This window comes from Maniola hyperantus, chromosome 1 (genome assembly GCF_902806685.2).
Source record: "Maniola hyperantus chromosome 1, iAphHyp1.2, whole genome shotgun sequence".
Taxonomy (NCBI): Eukaryota; Metazoa; Arthropoda; class Insecta; order Lepidoptera; family Nymphalidae; genus Maniola; species Maniola hyperantus.
Genome location: NC_048536.1, coordinates 3,794,756 through 3,810,107, shown reverse-complemented (window position 1 = coordinate 3,810,107; position 15,352 = coordinate 3,794,756). Strand labels below are relative to the sequence as shown.

The 15,352-nt window shown below is 39.1% G+C and overlaps 2 protein-coding genes and 1 long non-coding RNA gene across 3 annotated transcripts in view; 2 read left to right on the top strand and 1 right to left on the bottom strand.

Annotated features, from left to right (window-relative positions):
* LOC138402826 (uncharacterized) overlaps positions 1-550 on the top strand; it is a 62,102-nt gene extending 61,552 nt beyond the window's left edge. Inside the window, exon 2 of the long non-coding RNA XR_011237171.1 lies at positions 117-550. This is a non-coding gene — a long non-coding RNA (uncharacterized lncRNA). The remainder of the gene's footprint in view (positions 1-116) is intronic.
* A 493-nt stretch (positions 551-1,043) lies between these two features.
* LOC117985947 (beta-lactamase-like protein 2 homolog) lies at positions 1,044-6,415 on the bottom strand. Its single transcript, XM_069500945.1, has 5 exons — positions 6,036-6,415; positions 4,662-4,822; positions 4,007-4,150; positions 3,053-3,234; positions 1,044-1,762 (listed from the first exon to the last, which is right to left on the bottom strand). The coding sequence occupies exons 1-5, from the start codon at positions 6,155-6,157 to the stop codon at positions 1,487-1,489; spliced, it is 885 nt and encodes a 294-aa protein (XP_069357046.1). The 5' UTR covers positions 6,158-6,415; the 3' UTR covers positions 1,044-1,486.
* An 82-nt stretch (positions 6,416-6,497) lies between these two features.
* On the top strand, positions 6,498-12,957 carry ND-51 (NADH dehydrogenase (ubiquinone) 51 kDa subunit). Its single transcript, XM_034972727.2, has 8 exons — positions 6,498-6,657; positions 6,796-7,011; positions 8,081-8,373; positions 9,034-9,264; positions 9,804-10,036; positions 10,796-10,999; positions 11,148-11,215; positions 11,471-12,957. The coding sequence occupies exons 1-8, from the start codon at positions 6,609-6,611 to the stop codon at positions 11,608-11,610; spliced, it is 1,434 nt and encodes a 477-aa protein (XP_034828618.1). The 5' UTR covers positions 6,498-6,608; the 3' UTR covers positions 11,611-12,957.
* Positions 12,958-15,352: the final 2,395 nt, after the last annotated feature.

The window sequence follows — 15,352 nt, the reverse complement described above, 5'->3', positions numbered from 1 at the left end:
AATCATCTCTGATTGGTTAATGCTCGCTCACTATTGGCCACAATGCATTGTTGCAACAAGAATCGCACAAATTCAGCCAATCAGAACAATTGAGATTGTAATAATGATTGATGCAGGTTTTAGACAATCGGCCTGCTGGAGTTTTTACCGTAAATATTGACAGCTAGTGTGACGATCGCAACAGCCTCTGATTGGCCGACTCTTTCTCACTATTGGGTGAAAAGTATCTATTAGATAAATTCAGTCAATGACTTTTTGATATTGTAATAATGGCTGATACAACTTTCTCGCAATTAATGCGCTGTTTTGTATGGGGATGACAAATCGCGACTCTTGCACGATATCATTTTTAGGACAGATTGACAGGTGATACATTACCACCAGTGTATCTGTAATTTCAACTTTTGTGACGGGTATGAAACAGCTCTTTAAGTAACTAGGTAGATTATAATTTAGGTAACAATACAATTTTGTATAAGATTATAAAAATAATAAACAATTATTATTTGTTATGTCTCAATGTAAAATAAATGTTTGTGTTGTAAGGAAATTGTTTGGTTTTATTTCCAACTATAAAACTAGAAACGAGTTGGCCAGCAACGAGGGAATAGTTTTGTTGCTGGGCTATGAGCGAGCATGCGAGTGCGGCAGGCGGTGTAATTCCTGCGCATATTGTGTTTTCACCGCCAAGCGAGTTTTTCTTCAATAGCTCATGTCGCTGCGACTAACTAGTGGAGGGAGAATTTGCTCAGGTACAGAATCATATACTACCTAAGTTTCTTGAGCGAAAAATTAGTCAACAGCTAGTCGCGGCAAGCGCGCGCGATACGTTGATAGTATCATACCCTTTAACGGAAGTGGTAACCGCGACTGTACAAACTTTCAACAAAATCTGATGAACGATCTACCGATCGAACGCAGTTACCTATCTGCTACGGGTAACGGACAGACAGACATAAACATTGAACATTACCTACTTCCTAGTGAAATTAATTAACATTTGATCCGAATATTAAGGTGATAAGGAAATAGAAACAAGTCTATCAATATAATCATTATTTTATTAACAGAATATAAAACCTTTAATTTTTCATAATAATATCATATCCATAACCGTGCGTACAGTTCTTGCAATTCACGAAGGCGAGTGAACTTTACTTGTAGTAACGTCGTATACACGGACATTGCGTAAGTGTGCGTGCATATCGGACCAATCGGTCGTAAGCAAGTGATCGCAAACGCACACATTTACTTTGCCTTATTTATACGGATACGACTTAAACACAAGCATGAGCCACTCGCCTTCGTGAAATGCAAGAACTGTACCTTGTGTACCACCCCTTTAGTTATAGTTTTTTATGTTAATGCCCGCGACTTGGTCCGCGTGGACTACACCAAACCCCTGTTTTACGGTTGAACGTCATTTAATGCATCACGCAATCTTTTTAAATGATTTTTCCTTAGACTAGCCACAAAATTCTTCATTTTATAAGTTACTTCTAGCCCCAACAAACTGCCATCTACTCTCTCCGTCAACGGTCACACATTTGACCTTATTCTCTTTAGTCAGCTTCGTGAGATGATGGTTGACATTGTAGGCAGCGGCCGGCCACAGGTGCTCGGGAGTCTCCGTGTAGATCATTTTGACTAAGTCCATCTCGTTAAGTTGCTTGTCTGAATTATTTTGTGTGAGTGTGTCAAGAATTTGCTTCTCTCGTTGGTTTCTGTGCTCTATGTAATATTCTATCTTTTCTATCGGATCCTGCAAAAAAGATTCATTAGTCATTTCGGTTTGAAGTGTTTGGTGTGTCTAACACTGGAATTCATAGTCAAGATAGGGGCTTCTTTAGGGGACCATTCAGACGGCATGTGTTCTATTGTGTAACCTGTATGCAGTATATTAAGGTTGAATATATGACTCATGTCGTCTAAATGGTCCCCTAAAGAAGCCCCTATCTTGACAAAGAATTCCAGTGTAAGAGATCCTCGTTCGGACAGAAGTAACGTTCAAACGTCATTTGCGCTGAAAAAAGGCCGCAAAACAGAACAGCTGTTTTGAGGCTACTATCTTTTATGCATGTGGAAGGAAAAAAGAGGAGAGAAAAAAAAGGGTGGATACTTTGCGTTGACGGATGACAGAAGTGAGTGGAAGAAGAAGATATGTTGTGCCGACACTGCGTAGAATGAGGTCGGGAAGAAGAAACTTTCTCAGGGTGGTACCAAGTATTTAGTGTGAGAATTTTTCCCTATCTCTGCCACTTAACTCTGTCGTTCAAACATTACTTCTACCGAAAAATGTAAGCGATGAAAGCTGAACAGTCTACAGAAATTTGTACCTTACATAGAGAAGTCAAAGTTTAGTTTACTTCGAAATAATTGTAGAAAAGACATGTCGCCTCTACCGCAATGCCACAGTAGTGCTAATTTAGACAAGTCAAAGAAAATCCGCGAGGGTCATTGTGAAAAGCATGACAACTCATTTAGCGCGTCAATTCACTTATCAATTTAGTTTAGCACCAATAATATGGTTAGTATGAGATAGCACACCACAAAATAGTCAATGGTTTTCAGACATTAAATTTTTGAGACAAGATCTTCTAAAGTAGGTATCAAGTCTCTGAGATATAAGCTTTCAAAGTTGTACTGGTGGAGTCATTAGTACAACTAGTCTAGCCAGTACAACTTTGATAATTTATGTATCGAAAACGTGACACTTTGTAAGAATTTGTCTCAAACAATACTTGTTTGTATTGATACCATCAGCTATTGATTAATGCAGGTTTTATGCGTGGCCGCTATTTTGAAAAAAAAAACGAATGGCGAACATGTACAGTGCGACAAGGCTATCTTGGCGCGTGGCGAAAATCGGAACTAACGTTGCCGTCAAGTATTCCCGTTGTTCTTGTTTGAATATTCTAAGCCTTTGTTCTCCAACAGCGCCCTCCTGTCAATGTCATTCAAGTGCCAAGAGAGCCTTGTCGCACTGAAGGTAGGCCAGGCTCCAGACTAAGATATTTAAACCCCTTTGAATGATTTTCGAGAACTTCCTTACTTCAACAACATTTCCATGTCCCGGATAAATAACAGAGGGCTTCAAATCAAGTATCCTCTGGAGACTCTTCATGTAAGTGTAGAGATCCTCGAACACTGCCGTCCCCTCCCCCAGTATACAGTCGCCACTGAAGAGTATGTTCTCTTCAAGTAAGGTTAGGACTACATGATCTGTGGTGTGACCTGGGGACAAATAAACAAGCAGAAAATACTTAATAGTACCTTCCAGGTACAGAAGAATCACTCCCTAAAGATATTCAAATAAATAGCGACTCTGTCACGACGCAATAAAGTTGAATTCAGCTTGCACAGCTCTGCAAATAAAAATTTAACAAACACTTCTCTAACTATTGTGTAAACTCTATCTGTCTTTCTCTTATGAGAAAGGACATACACGGGAGCGATCGAAGGGGCGGCGGGCACGGCGCCGCTCGATGGATCGAGCTGAAACTTGGTATGCAGATGCAGATATAGACATAAACATCCGCTAAGAAAGGATTTTTGAAAATTCAAACCCTAAGGGAGTTAAAATAGGATTTTGAAATTTGTGTAGTCCACGTAGACGAAGGTGCGGGCATAAGCTAGTCCTAAATAACAAAATGATTAAAAAAATTAGCAAATAAGGGGAAAATTATTATAAAGTCCCAAATTTTGAGAGCATGTTTCCGAGAAGGAGCAATCCTAGATTAAAGGGACATGATATGAAGCTACAATATCAATTGCCATCATCAAATCCATTAAAACACTTTCTGACCAACAGAGTTGTTCACATATGGAATAAATTGCCTAAGGATGTGGTTATGTCAAGTTCTGTTAACCAGTTCAAGAATAGATAAGACAAACATTTGGAAAACTCGGAGCATTTCTGATATAGACGCATCAGCGAAAGCTGCTTAGTCTATTAAAAAATAATAAAATAAAATTAAAAAAAAGCTTTTTTGTTAATAATAATGACCTGGTGTATGGTGTATTTTGATTGTGGCTCCCTCAACTTGGATCTCTTGTCCATCAGAGAGCCAGTTGAGTGCGATTGTGTTGGGTAGCTGACTGTCAGGCATGTCGATCGGGTCCCTTCTGTGCTTCCACACCTTCGGGCTTTCTATAAACATCAAATTATAACTTTATTCTCTGTCTTTTTGCCAATTCTGTGTGAAATTAAGTTGTTTAAGCAATTAATATATAAATGATTAAATAACCCAGCCAAGTGCGAGTCATACTCGCTCGTTTTTGATTTATTGTACAAAATTGTGTCGATAAAACACTATTGAAGTACGGATTACGGAACCCTCAGTGCGCGAGTCTGACTCGCACTTGGCCGGTTTTTTAGCAAAGGGTTTAGTAATTTTTAACTTGTTATATAAGAGCTTTTCTTATCTTCAGAAACTATTAATTTTTCCAGATTTACTTCTGTCTTTAAGCAAAGGTTCAGTAAACAAATATTTTAACCAAAGAAAAGGTGGATGGATTGCGCGAAAGAGGATATGCGTGAAAAAGGGGTGGATAATATGTTGATGAATGACAGAAGTGAATGGAAGAAGAAGACATGTTGTGCTGACCCCACGTAGAGTGGGATAAGGTAAGGAAGAAGAAGAAGAAGTAATTTTACAAACTTGCAATAGATCCGTATAAGTTCTCCACTCCGCCAATGTGGTCATGATGCCAGTGTGTCACCACAATGTGTTCAATGTTCACCTTCTCAGATGTAACCACATTGGACAGGTGTTCCTGGTAATCTTTTACATCCTTGTCACCTGTATCAAGCAAAATACGGCTGAAAAGATTAGATAAACATTTTAGTTGAGTTTATCAAAAAAAAAGGGAAAGTTATGCAAAAAGGGAATTATACTTAATGCATCATAATGATCATGTAGACAACTCATAACATATTTTGCATGTGAATTGATGAAACATAGGATAATCTCTATATATAAAAATGAATCGCTAAATGTGTTGCTGATCGCAAATCTCGAGAACAGCTGAACCAATTTCGCTAATTCTTTTTTTATAATATTCCTTGAAGTACTAGGATGGTTCTTACGGAGAGAAAAATTTAAAAAATTTGAATGACGAAATGTTGGCCGGTATGAAGTTCGCCGGAGCAGCTAGTTATTAATATTATGTTAACATCTTATAAAATGTTTCTTGCAAATAAATAATTTCATTTCATTTCAAATCTATATATTGTACCTACTGTAGTTATAGATAATTTAATGATATTAGTGATAGCCTAGTTTTTTATTCCGATACAAGTTAGCCCTTGACTGCAATCTCACCTGGTGGTAAATGATGATGCAGTCTAAGATAGGAGCGGACTAACCTGGAAGGAGGGTGGCAGTTTTTATTAAACCCATACACCTTTGGTTTCTACACAGCATCATATCGGAATGCTAAATTGCTTGGTGGCATGGCTTTGCCGGTAGGGTGGTAACTAGCCATGGCAGAAGCCTCCCACCAGACCAGACCAGTAATTTAGAAGTTATAAAATTCCAAACCCTTGCCGGGAATCGAACCTGGGACTTCCCACTAATAAGACCACAGCGCTTACCACTGCGCCAGGGAGGTCTTCAAAACGAGCCTAGTTATCATAGACTCCTATTCGAGAGATAAGAGGTTTGATCTTGGGCACACACACTTTTTGGAGTGCATTTTAAACATTTAAACACTTGCTACATATGAAACGGTGAGAGTTCTCCATGATTTCTCTAAGGTGTGTGGAGTCTGCCAATCTGTACTTGGCCAACGCGGTGGACTTTGGGCAAACCCTTCTTATTCTGAAAGGAGAGCCTGAGACAATGGGTTGATTTGATGATGATGATAATGAACTATTATACCACTATTTTTGAAATTCTTTCTTTTATATAATAATATTATTAATATATTATTAGTATAACTTAAATACTGTATTAGGTACTTATTATACTAAATACTTTATCTTATCATAAAGTTTGATATTATAGACAACGAAATTCTAGCTAAATACGTACTTTTTTCCAGTTCCTATTAAATAAGTATTGGTACCCTGTAGAGTCATAGGCCCTGGATTGCATCCAAGAATTCGTATAATTCTGCTTGATAGCCTCGTAACTGCAGGGATTACGGCTGCCATTCTGTTCTTTTCACTATTATTAACGCAGTACGTTACGAATGAAAATAAAAGAACTAAGATGAATAAAAAAAAGTTTACAATTGGTCTGAAAATTAAGTGTGGAAATATAAAAGAAGCGAAAAATACATTTCGTAATACTACTAAATTATAAAATAACAGACGGAATCAGGCCAATTTACTTTAAATATTTGAGCAAAAATATTTTTATGAAAAATGTAAATATTTGATTTGGTGACAACTATATAGAACGTATTCATTACTCTTTGGTAATTGTTTTCTATTTACTCTGGTTTTTTCACTCAGTATTGCCTTTAAAAAGTTACATCCCAGGCCGTAAATAAATTGAAAAAAAAGTGTTTTTCTCTATAGTAGGGTGGTTTCGGTGTATTTATTCCATGACATGTTATGACGTTTTTGACAATTTCCATTGGAATTTGAAAAAAATTGAAAAATGGCTGGTGCTCTGGCAAGGGTGGTTCAGGCTACAAAAACTCATCTCGGTAAGTAAAAACACACTATTTTATTAACAATTTTATGGTAAAATTATAAAGCGATTTGAATTTTCACTCTGTGCGGACTTTTACCATAGGTGCGTAGTAGGACGACTTACATAATTTTGACATATTTCTGTCTTTCAGGAGTTGTGGGGCCTTTGGTTAGTATCAACAACAATGGTTCGGTACGCTTCCAACAAACCCAGAGCGCTAAAACGAAGTTTGGTCCCTTGAGTGATAGTGACAGGATCTTCACGAACCTATATGGAAGACATGACTGGCGACTGAAGGGAGCGCTGAGCCGTGGGGACTGGTATAAGACCAAGGAGATATTACTAAAGGGCACCGATTGGCTTGTCAGTAAGTGTTTGTGTTATTGAACTTTTACTATTTGCTAGATTTCCAATTTCACAATATTGTGAAGCACATTTATTACTCAACTAGCTTATGCTCGCGACTTCGTCCACGTGGACTTCACAAATTTCACCCCCTTAGGGGTTGAATTTTCAAAAATCCTTTCTTAGCAGATGCCTACGTCATAATAGCTATCTGCATGCCAAATTTCAGCTCTATCCATCCAGTAGTTTAAGCTGTGCGTTGATAGATCAGTCAGTCAGTCACCTTTCCCTTTTACATATTTAAGATAAACTAAAGCAGATTTCCGTTTGACTGAATTTGGAGTAGGTATAAAAATAGTGTAATAGTTAGGGTTTGAACTGTTGATTTATTGGTTTTCTGTCTGTCCCTGGCCATTGAGCTATTGATGGTTTAAGTAATAAAAATTCTGTCATGCAGAATAGCAGTTTAAATTATTATGTTTTTGGATCCTCAATAAAAACTCATCCATTTGACTATTATAGTTTAGATAAATACTTATTAGTATTTGAAATTTTAAAAGTATTTAGTCTGGAAAGTAGTTTGAAATTGGTTTGGATTCTAAACTCAAGGACAGCCTCTTAAATGTCTTACATATTTGACAGATTTTATAAACAAATCTTTTAAATGTTTTAAAAGAAACTCACCAAACCATTACCGAACTCTTCCTAAGGGTACAGATAGCTGCCATTATGCCATATCATATTATAAATGTGAAAGTGTGCTTGTTGGTTTGTCCTTCAATCACGTCGCAAAGGAGCAATGGATCAAGGTGATTTTTGCATAGGTATAGTTTAAGACCTGGAGAGTGACATAGGCTGCTTTTTATCCCGGAAAATCAAAGAGTTCCCATGGGATTTTTAAAAACTTAAATCCACGCATATGAAGTCGCAGCCATCAGCTAGTTGATTTATAAAAGAAACTCACTAAATAAATAATAATAATAATATAAATAAATATTTTTTATTCAAGTAAACTTTCATGCTTTCGAATCGTCGGATGCATCTACCACTGGTTCGGTAAACCTAATCTAATCTAAATATGTTAATTACAGATGAACTCAAAACATCTGGTCTCCGAGGTCGTGGGGGCGCCGGCTTCCCCACCGGCATGAAGTGGTCATTCATGAACAAGCCCTCAGGCGGCCGACCCAAGTACCTGGTGGTTAACGCTGATGAGGGAGAGCCTGGCACTTGCAAGGACAGAGAGATCATGCGCCATGACCCTCACAAGCTGGTGGAAGGCTGCTTGGTGGCTGGGAAGGCTATAGGAGCCCAGGCTGCTTATATTTACATCAGAGGAGAGTTTTATAATGAAGCCAGTAACTTACAAGTAGCTATTGCTGAGGTATGCTTATCAAACTATCTTAAACTAATCAAAACCCATATTATAAAATGTGAAAGTGTGTTTGTTGGTTTGTAAGTTTATTGGTTTGTCTTTCAATCACGTCGCAACGCGGATTGGCGTAAGTTTTAGGGTTCCGTACCTGAAAAGGAAAAACGGAACCCTTATAGGATCACTTTGTTGTCTGTCTGTCTGTCAAGAAACCTACAGGGTACTTCCCGTTGACCTAGAATCATGAAATTTGGCAGGTAGGTAGGTCATATAGCAGACATTCGGGGAAAAATCTGAAAACTGAATTTGTGGTTACATCACACAAAAAAAATTAAATTGTGGTCATGAACAAATATTGCTATTTTCAACTTTCATAGTAAGATTACCATACCAGACTTCTTTCGCGTGGATTTAGGTTTTAAAAAATTCCTGTGGGAACTCAATTTTCCAGGATAAAAAGTAGCCTATATCACTTTTCAGGTCTTTAACTATACCCATGCAAAAAATCACGTCGATCCTTTGCTCCGTTGCGACGTGATTGAGGGACAAACTAACAAACAAACACACTTTCGCATTTATAACAAGGGTACTGATTCTATTCCTCATTTACTTTGACTTCACTTTTAATTTTGGTTTTTTAGGGCATATTCACATAACCTTGTTCTATTACAGGCCTACCAAGCTGGTTTAATCGGTAAGAACGCGTGCGGTTCAGGCTTTGACTTTGACGTGTTTGTGCACCGAGGAGCAGGCGCCTACATCTGTGGGGAGGAGACAGCACTGATCGAGTCCATTGAGGGCAAGCAGGGCAAGCCGCGCCTCAAGCCACCCTTCCCTGCTGACGTGGGCGTCTTTGGGTGCCCCACCACTGTGAATAATGTGGAGACCATTGCTGTGGCCCCAGTAAGTTATAGTATATACTTGTCGGGTCCCATACCTCAAAAGGAAAAATGACGGACAACAAAGTAAGCCTCAAGGGTCCCTTAAGGATTACTTCGTTGTCCATCTGTTGTTTGATGTGTTCATACATTGAAGAGCGGGTGTGAAAAGAAGATTGCTGTCTAAATCCTTCAAGGGCAAGAAGGAATCAAGCCACTCACCTGGCTGATGCAGATATGTTTGGGTGTCGCACCACATTGAGTAATGAGACCATTGATGTACCACCATAGTTATACTATATTTTTATTTATTAAACTTTATTTTAATGATGGGATGGATTGAGGGTCTGCCTTGCGGAGCAGGTTTCGAAGTTGATGTTGGTGGGGCCCATGCTGACTATAGTACAGAGAGAAAAGCCTCAATAGGTGTCATAGTTGATCTGCTATAACTGAAGTATTCTGTGCGTGCATGTTATTCGTTTGGCGAATATCCCCATGTAAAGACTACTGTGTAGTAACCATTAAGGCCTGTTTGTATATTTTGGCATAAATTATTTTTTTCAGACAATCTGCCGTCGCGGCGGAACATGGTTCGCGTCATTCGGCCGGCCTCGCAACAGCGGCACCAAGCTGTTCAATATCTCTGGTCACGTGAACACTCCCTGCACCGTAGAGGAGGAGATGAGCATCCCCCTCAAGGAGCTGATCGAGAGACACGCGGGCGGCGTCACCGGGGGCTGGGACAACCTGCTGGCCATCATCCCCGGGGGGTCCTCCACGCCCCTCATACCCAAAGAGTAAGTAGCTCATCATCTGTTGTCATGCGAACACTCCCTGCACCGTAGAGGAGGAGATGAGCGTCCCCCTCAAGGAGCTGATCGAGAGACACGCGGGCGGCGTCACCGGGGGCTGGGACAACCTGCTGGCCATCATCCCCGGGGGGTCCTCCACGCCCCTCATACCCAAAGAGTAAGTAGCTCATCATCTGTTGTCATGCGAACACTCCCTGCACCGTAGAGGAGGAGATGAGCATCCCCCTCAAGGAGCTGATCGAGAGACACGCGGGCGGCGTCACCGGGGGCTGGGACAACCTGCTGGCCATCATCCCCGGGGGGTCCTCCACGCCCCTCATACCGAAGGAGTAAGTAGCTCATCATCTGTTGTCATGCGAACACTCCCTGCACCGTAGAGGAGATGAGCATCCCTCTCAAGGAGCTGATCGAGGGACACGCAGGCGGCGTCACCGGGGGCTGGGACAGCCTGCTGGCCATCATCCTCCTCCACACCTTTCATACCTAAGAAGTAACTCGATAATGTAGTAACTCAACAATAGTCATGTACTCTGATCAATACATCCAGTACCAGTAGCCATACTTTCATATTTCGTTCAAAACAAAACTTTGTTTAGTCTCTTCTCATAATGTTTTTTCTAAATTGTTTTTTCTCATAACAAAAGCTGTCTTATGTATGCCTGTCGTAGCACCTCCAATACCTTCACGCGGTATTGTCATTCCTTAGATAAAGAAGTTTCACTTCAAAAACTTATTTGCTTTCAGCGTCTGCGAGACCGTTCTAATGGACTTCGACGGTCTGGTGGCGGCGCAGACGTCGCTGGGCACGGCGGCCATCATCGTGATGGACAAGTCGACGGACATCGTGAAGGCGATCGCGCGCCTCATCATGTTCTACAAGCACGAGTCGTGCGGCCAGTGCACGCCGTGCCGCGAGGGCGTGTCGTGGATGAACAAGATCATGTACAGGTCAGTTGTGTTTCCCTAGTACTTAGTAGGTCACTAACTCACTACACTATTATAATTTCTATTTAAACGTAATGCTCGCTGCGCTTGCGGTAATGATACATGTTTTCTGTGTTTGGGAAATATCTAATGATATTTTTCTTTTTTTCAGATTCGTCGATGGCAATGCATCACCTAAAGAAATTGACATGTTATGGGAGCTTTCCAAACAGATTGAAGGTTAGTATTATCTGTTACGTCGTCTATTGCACATCCTGTTATAACTACAAAAAGTGCACACCTTTTCGAAATTATTTACTTTGCTGTATTCTTTCAAAATCGATATCTGGAAGTTGTAGTAGTAATCAAAAAAGGGAAACTTACCAAATTGAGAAAAAACCGCTATCTAATGAGCGTGTTGTGATATATATATCCAAAGAAGTTTCACTTCTGTCGGATGTACATACAACTCGCTAATATTTTGTTTGTCGTCAGGACACACGATATGCGCTTTGGGCGACGGCGCTGCGTGGCCGGTGCAAGGCCTGATCCGGCACTTCCGGCCCGAGCTCGAGCGACGCATGCAGGAGTACGCGGCCGCGCACGGACCGAGCAAGGCCGAGCGACTATACTAGACTACTTAGTTATACACTAGCGACCCGCCCCGGCTTCGCACGGGTGCAACATAGATACTGATGTGTCAGTGTGGACTTATGGAGTGATTTTGTAGTATAGTCCTAATAAACAGAAAACAATTCCATCATACATCATTTTGTCATATTTCGAAAGAATAAGGACAGCATTTTCGATGAAAGCTCTCAGTCGACCTGATTTCTTCCGACATCTTGAATTATCGCTATATTTCTACCAATTAACACAAAACAGTATTTAAACTATACGTATAACTATACGTATTGATGAAAACCACATTAAAATCCGTTGCGTAGCTTTAAAGATCTAGGTATCCAGAGGGACGGACGGCGGGAAGTGACTTTGTTTTATACTACGTAGAGATACAGTACTACGACTTATGTAAGTTACGCCGATGTACTTGCGCAGAAATCTTATTATTGAATGGCGCGAAAATAACTCAGCCAATCAAAGCGCGCGTCCGTCCGCTATTGCTTGTTGCATAGCACGAGTTTCTGTTGTTCTTGTGTTTAAAATCTAAACGTCAAGCAATAAGGTCTGTATTTCCTTGGTCTAAATTCGGTTTTAGTTGACGTTAGGTTGCGCTTGCGACTTACAAATGTGGTAGTACTGTACCCTAGTTTTATTTTGTAAAATATCTAACAATCTACTCCAATAAAAACATAATTAAATAGTGACTTGTAAAAGTCTAAAAAAAAAAAAGAATCCGACGAATTGAGAACCTCCTCCTTTTTTTGAAGTCGGTTAATGAAGCCCAATGTAAACGATTAAATCAGTATTTAGAATGGTGGTGAATGATATCCCAAGAGACCTGTTAAAGTGATGAGGCCTTAATTAAATATCACTACTAAAGTAACATTTTAAGGACAAAACTGCAGTTTCTGCAATTTTTTTTGTTTTTTTCCTCCACAATTTATGTCTTTTCCCTCCGCACCTAAATTATTACTATCATATATAATACATCCAGATACATAGGAATAAACGCTAGGACTCTCACTGATTTGATGTGTACAAGCAACAGTTAGTAAAGACGAAATAAAATTTTCGCTTCTGTCTAATGACACGCAATTTAAAATAAAATAAAATAAAAATCAAAACAAAACCGTATAATATCTAAATACATACTTAATATTTATTAAAAAAATCAATACTTATAAAATTGTAACCAAAATTTAGCATCCTTGTAAAATCGAATTTGTTAGGTATTTAAAATGGTTGATTATTTTGTATCATAGCCAGTAGAATCTTACTGATGTTTTGTATAAATATTTTTGTCCAATTAAGTTAATTGTAGTGTAAATATTTAAATAAATAAAACACTCCAAATTCTATTGTTTTATTTAATTATAATTCATAATTCATAATTTTTTATTGCAAAAAATACACGTGAAGTGGTGTTACAATATTTTTTTGGAAACAGTGTATTACCAAGTATGGCGTGCAATGTTATTAAGTAGGTACAATAAATGTCAATAATATATACCTAATTTAAATAAGTCATCAATAATTAGTATTTTAAAGGAGAATATTGAGTACGAAACAAAATAAAATATTGCGATTACAAAATGTCAAATCATTAAAATTAATAAAATATTATGTAAACAGACATCAAAAGTGGAAAAAAGTATGTCAACATGCTATCATTAAAATTATTATTAGTTATAGTACTTAGATTAGTAATTGTTAACAACAAACACTTTATCCGCCAAATAATTATTCTTTGAAATTTAAGAAGTCATTAACCGAGTAAAAACAATGAAATAATAACCACTCGTGTAGCTTCCGTTTAAATTTAGGAAGTGTCATTTCTTTCATGGCCGTTGGTAGATTATTGAATATTTGAATCGCCATACAAAATGCATTTTGTCTATACAAAGTTAGTTTGATTCTGGGTACAAGCAGTCTATCTTTATGCCTTGTTACTCTTTGTAGAACCTGGCCATGAGTTTCAAAGTTCATTAGAACCAAAATCAAACAAAAGACACTAAAGAGAAAGTACTTTACTACTTACTACCTAGTACCTAGTACCTACAATAGTTAATGCCAATTTTCCTATTAGCAGTGATAGTCTAGTGGTGATCGGCTTCTATTCAGGGCTCGATCCTGGGCACTCGCCTTTTACTTTAGGCACAGTAGTGAGCGCTTGATGGTCTTATAGGTGGAAGGTCCTGGGTTCGATTCCCAAAAGGGGCAATTTGCGAATTTATATTTTTGTAAATACATAATTGTCTCTGGTCTGTTATTGATTCATCGTGCAATATGTCAAAAAATACGACTGTAGTTTCGACATTTGCACATAGTTCCGTACGGAACCATCGGTGCGCGAGTCTGACTCGCACTTGGCTGTTTTATTTATTAGTATAGATTGATCTTCCTGATAATGGCACACGGCTTAAACAATCGTGCCCATAAACGTATTATTATACTACCGTAAATAAACTACGAACATATTATTACATGATCGTGCTTATCTATCACATATGTAAACTCATAACATATCTTTTCCTTGTGTGGTTTTCGTATCATTTTCCTCAATTCATTTTCGGTATATTTAGGTAAGTAATCTAATATATCATACTACCTATTGTCCATTTTCCTCCTTTTTTTGCTAGATAAAGGTATGTCAGTCTCAGTTTTTTCTCCTCTAGAATTTGAGCATTTTTGGTTTTTTTGTATGAGCATGTCGATGCTACCCATGAGACCAGAGGTCGCGGGTTCGAGTCCCAGGCAAATTCTTTTATGGCCTGCGCAGACGAGGGACTATCGTCCGCGGAGGAGAAAAATCGGTCACTAAGAACTGCATAGTAAGCACACAATGGATTACATACAGCGAGCGGTACGGATAATATAATCCTTCGTCTGCGCAGGCCAAGGCGTAACGCACACCTGCACAGTGGAGTGAAGCCTATGATATACTTAGGTAAAAGTAAAAAAAAGTAAAGTTTTTAACTAGCTTAGTGCATTTTTAAAGATTGTTTACAATGCCATTATGTCACGCGAGTACAGCGCTCCGTCTGGGGGACTTCTTTCATGAAATGGACTTTACTGTGTGCACAATTCACAAAACAAGTAGACTAATCAGAAGTCGCAACAAGGCGGTTTGCGTAGGTCAAGACTAAGGATTATATTTTAATACAAATATGGCTGGAAATCTGTTTTTGTACAATGCGCGTCTTGTGTTCAGACTTCAGATTGGACTACTTGTTTTGCGCGCACTAGTTAGTCTCAGCTTTCCTGATAACGACTTTGCGTCTTTTCTAGTTAAGTACTTATTTTGTTTTTAGTAAACCAATTCGAAGCGTATTTCAACTTTCAAGACCATAAAGTTGAGTTTTTGTTATCAAAAGGACTACAGTACACAGTCCACTTCGACCATCGACCAGTCTCATAGTTTTAGTCTTTACTACCTGCTTACTATCATCATCGTCATCTATCTCTATCCATCGCCGGCTTACTCAGTCATGAGTTCACCGGCAGAGCACGGATCTCCTGCGAGGAGGATTTGGTCCACTACGCTGGCCAAGTGCGGATTGGCAGTGTGTATACTGTTTCACTGAACCGGCTCGTGAGGTAGAACGCGGGTTGCGCGAGGGTTACAGTTGACGTAAAAATCAAGGAATTCCAGTGTCACCCTCCCGCAACCCGCATTCTATCTAACCAACCGTCTTGGAAAAGCAGTACACCGTCTAGGTAGTAGGCACTTAGGTATTTATAATGAAAGTAAGG

Excerpts from the sequence above, each read along its gene's own strand:
- ND-51 (XM_034972727.2), top strand. The coding sequence starts at position 6,609 with ATGGCTGGTGCTCTGGCAAGGGTGGTTCAGGCTACAAAAACTCATCTC. Across the intron at positions 9,265-9,803 it reads AGACCATTGCTGTGGCCCCA|ACAATCTGCCGTCGCGGCGG; the intron begins GTAAGTTATAGT and ends TATTTTTTTCAG. Across the intron at positions 11,216-11,470 it reads GCTTTCCAAACAGATTGAAG|GACACACGATATGCGCTTTG; the intron begins GTTAGTATTATC and ends GTTTGTCGTCAG.
- LOC117985947 (XM_069500945.1), bottom strand. The coding sequence starts at position 6,157 with ATGGCAGCCGTAATCCCTGCAGTTACGAGGCTATCAAGCAGAATTATA. Across the intron at positions 4,151-4,661 it reads CTTATACGGATCTATTGCAA|AAAGCCCGAAGGTGTGGAAG; the intron begins GTTTGTAAAATT and ends TGATGTTTATAG. Across the intron at positions 3,235-4,006 it reads CAAAATACACCATACACCAG|GTCACACCACAGATCATGTA; the intron begins GTCATTATTATT and ends ATTTGTCCCCAG.